Source organism: Acanthisitta chloris, unplaced genomic scaffold (assembly GCF_000695815.1).
Source record: "Acanthisitta chloris isolate BGI_N310 unplaced genomic scaffold, ASM69581v1 scaffold14223, whole genome shotgun sequence".
Taxonomy (NCBI): domain Eukaryota; kingdom Metazoa; phylum Chordata; class Aves; order Passeriformes; family Acanthisittidae; genus Acanthisitta; species Acanthisitta chloris.
In genome coordinates, this window is record NW_008665537.1 from 21,295 (window position 1) to 24,206 (window position 2,912).

Sequence of the window (2,912 nt, forward strand, 5' to 3'; positions counted from 1 at the left end):
GTGTGGCCGCCACTACTGCGAGAGCCTCCGGCCGCGCTGCGCCGGCTGCGACGAGGTAGGGATGGATGGTGCCTACTGAGCCCTCCTCTGCCAGGGGAGGGATAGGTTGGTGTCCCTCTGATCCCTCCTGTGTTGGGGTAGGGATGGGCTGGTGTCCCTCTGATCCCTCCTGTGCTGGGGTAGGGATGGACTGGTGTCCCTCTGATCCCTCTTGTGTTGGGGTAGGGATGGGTTGGTGTCCCTCTGATCCCTCCTGCGTTGGGGTAGAGATTGACTGGTGTCCCTCTGATCCCTCTTGTGCTGGGGTAGGGATAGGCTGGTGTCCCTCTGATCCCTCTTGTGTTGGGTTAGGGATGGGCTGGAGTCCCTCTGATCCCTCCTGTGCTGGGGTAGGGATAGGTTGGTGTCCCTCTGATCCCTCCTGCGCTGGGGTAGGGATAGGCTGGTGTCCCTCTGATCCCTCTTGTGTTGGGGTAGGGATGGACTGGTGTCTCTCTGATCCTTCCTGTGCCAGGGTAGAGATTGACTGGTGTCCCTCTGATCCCTCCTGCGTTGGGGTAGAGATTGACTGGTGTCCCTCTGATCCCTCCTGCGTTGGGGTAGAGATTGACTGGTGTCCCTCTGATCCATGTCCCTCTAATCCCTCCTGTGCTGGGGTGGGATGAGTTGTTGTCCCTCTGATTGCTCCTGTGTCAGGGTAAGGACCAGCTCATTGACTGGTGTCCCTCTGATCCCTCTTGTGTTGGGGTAGAGATGGATTGGTGTCCCTCTGATCCCTCCTGTGCTGGGGTAGGGACAGTCCAGTATCCCTCCTGTGTCACAGTAGGGAGCAGCCAGCATCCCTCTGATCCTGCTGGCACCAGGGTAGGGATTGGCTAGTGACCCTTTGCTCCTGCCAGCACCAAGATCCTGGTGCAGGCTCAGTCAGACCTTCTGAGCAACTCATTCTAGTGGAAGGTGTCCCTGTCCATGACAGAGGTGATGGAATGAGGTGACATCTACAGGTCCTTTCCACTCCAACCCATTCTATGATTCTTTTATAAGCCCAATCTCAAAGCCTGGTCTCCAGGGCTGATGGGCTTGGTGGGAGGTGTGGGACCAGTTCTCCCTACTTAGCACCATCTTAGCAAGATGGTGGGAATAAACAGTTGTTCATCTGTCTGTCCCACAGATCATCTTCTCGGAGGACTACCAACAGGCAGAAGGGCTGGCCTGGCACAACAAGCACTTTGCCTGCCTGGAGTGTGAGACACTGCTGATGGGCAAACCCTTCACTCTGGCCAACACCAACCTCCTGTGCACCACCTGCAGCCAGAGCAGACGCCTCTGAGCGGGGGCTCCAGGGCCCCCCGAGGTCCCACCAGGACTGGGGGCATTGGACAAGCACAGGAGAAGGGGAAGGTGAAAAAATTTAGAGCCTGACTATTCATTTGCAAGCAACTACATGTGCCCTTGCTCTAGCACAGGTCAAGGTGGGGAATTCCTTGGAGAGCACAGGGAAGCTCTGTGCCCGTGGGTGGGAGGGCCATGGTGTACCTGCCAGGAGGGCAATGCTGTGCTGGGTTTTATCAAATCTCTCCAAGCTTCTTATGGCTAAGATCTTGCAACAGCCTTCTGGAAATACATCTCAAGAGTAACTTGTGGCATACTAAACCTATGGTCGTGGTCAAAAGCAAGAGGTGTTTGTGGTTTTTGAAGTCCTTGCTGGAACTGGGCTAACAGGCTGTTGCTACTGCTCTAGGCAATGGGTTTGAGGAGTTTAATCAACTTTCGGAAAGCAAATAATACAAAATTGCAGCAGTGAGAGATGAAGTCTTCCCACATCTGAGGCAGAGATAAGTGGATTGTTTGCTGCGTCTGGGGTCAGCATCTACATGTGAGCACTTTAGAGATGGGATTTCCAATGGAACTCTGTTTTTGTGAGGCCCTTTCCCTTACTTGGGGGCAAAGGGGATCCCCTTCCACCACAGCTGGGGTTAAAAACCAGCTGAGACCCAATGGGTGGTGGTGAAGAGGTGGTTCTTTTCTCTGCTGCATAAGAATGTGTGGTGGGAGCTTGGGCAAATGTCAAAGTGGAGGTGTGGGGAGAGGACAAGGAAAGGCTCTGGGGTGACCTTGTAGCACCTTCCAGAACCTAGAGGGGTTCCAAGAGAGCTGGAAAGGGACTTTGGACAAGGACTTGGAGTGACAGGACAGGGGAAATGGCTTTACACTGGCAGAGGGCAGGGTTAGATGGGATATTGGGAGCAATTTCTTCCCTGTGAGGTGCTGAGGCTCTGGCACAGGTTGCCCAGAGAAGCTGTGGCTGCTCTGCTCCTGGGAGTGTTCCAGGCCAGGTTGGACAGGGCTTAGAGAAACCTGGGCTAGTGGAAGGCATCCCTGCCCATGGCAAAGGAAGGAGATGAGCTTTAAGGTCCTTCCAACCCAAATCATTCTGTGCTGATTGTCCTTGTTGGTGATATCTTTGTTGTGCTGATCTTACTGAATAGTGACTCTAGTCCACACACAATAGCATCAACCTACACAATCCTCCATCACCAATGCCTTTATTTGGCTGCTTGAAAAATAGACTTTAATGAAGCATGTTCTGGTCTGGGGTTTGATTTTTGTGGTCTATAAATTGCAATTCTTTTCTTCCAAAGTCCTTGTTCCAGCACACACATGCTTGCTCCAGGCTTTTGGGACTGCTGGCACTCACTCAAGCCTTGCAGGTATTTCTGCAGCTTGTAAAATACTATCTGCTAAAAAATTTACTGCAATTAAACAGCTTAACCAAATCCTGTGCCTCCCCAGTGTCGGGAGCAAAGGCGTGAAATTAATGCATCTAACAGCTCAAAACATGTGGAGCCTTGAGTGTGGGTATTAGAGCTGAAATTCAGTGCAGGCAGGAGATCTTTGCCCCAGTGAGGACA

The 2,912-nt window shown here is 52.7% G+C and overlaps 1 protein-coding gene across 1 annotated transcript in view; it reads left to right on the forward strand.

The window, feature by feature from the left end:
• Nucleotides 1–1,330, forward strand: part of LMCD1 (LIM and cysteine-rich domains 1) — an 11,069-nt gene extending 9,739 nt beyond the window's left edge. Inside the window, exons 5-6 of the mRNA XM_009071801.1 lie at nt 1–55; nt 1,172–1,330. Coding sequence (XP_009070049.1) covers nt 1–55; nt 1,172–1,330 — 214 coding nt within the window. The remainder of the gene's footprint in view (nt 56–1,171) is intronic.
• Nucleotides 1,331–2,912: the final 1,582 nt, after the last annotated feature.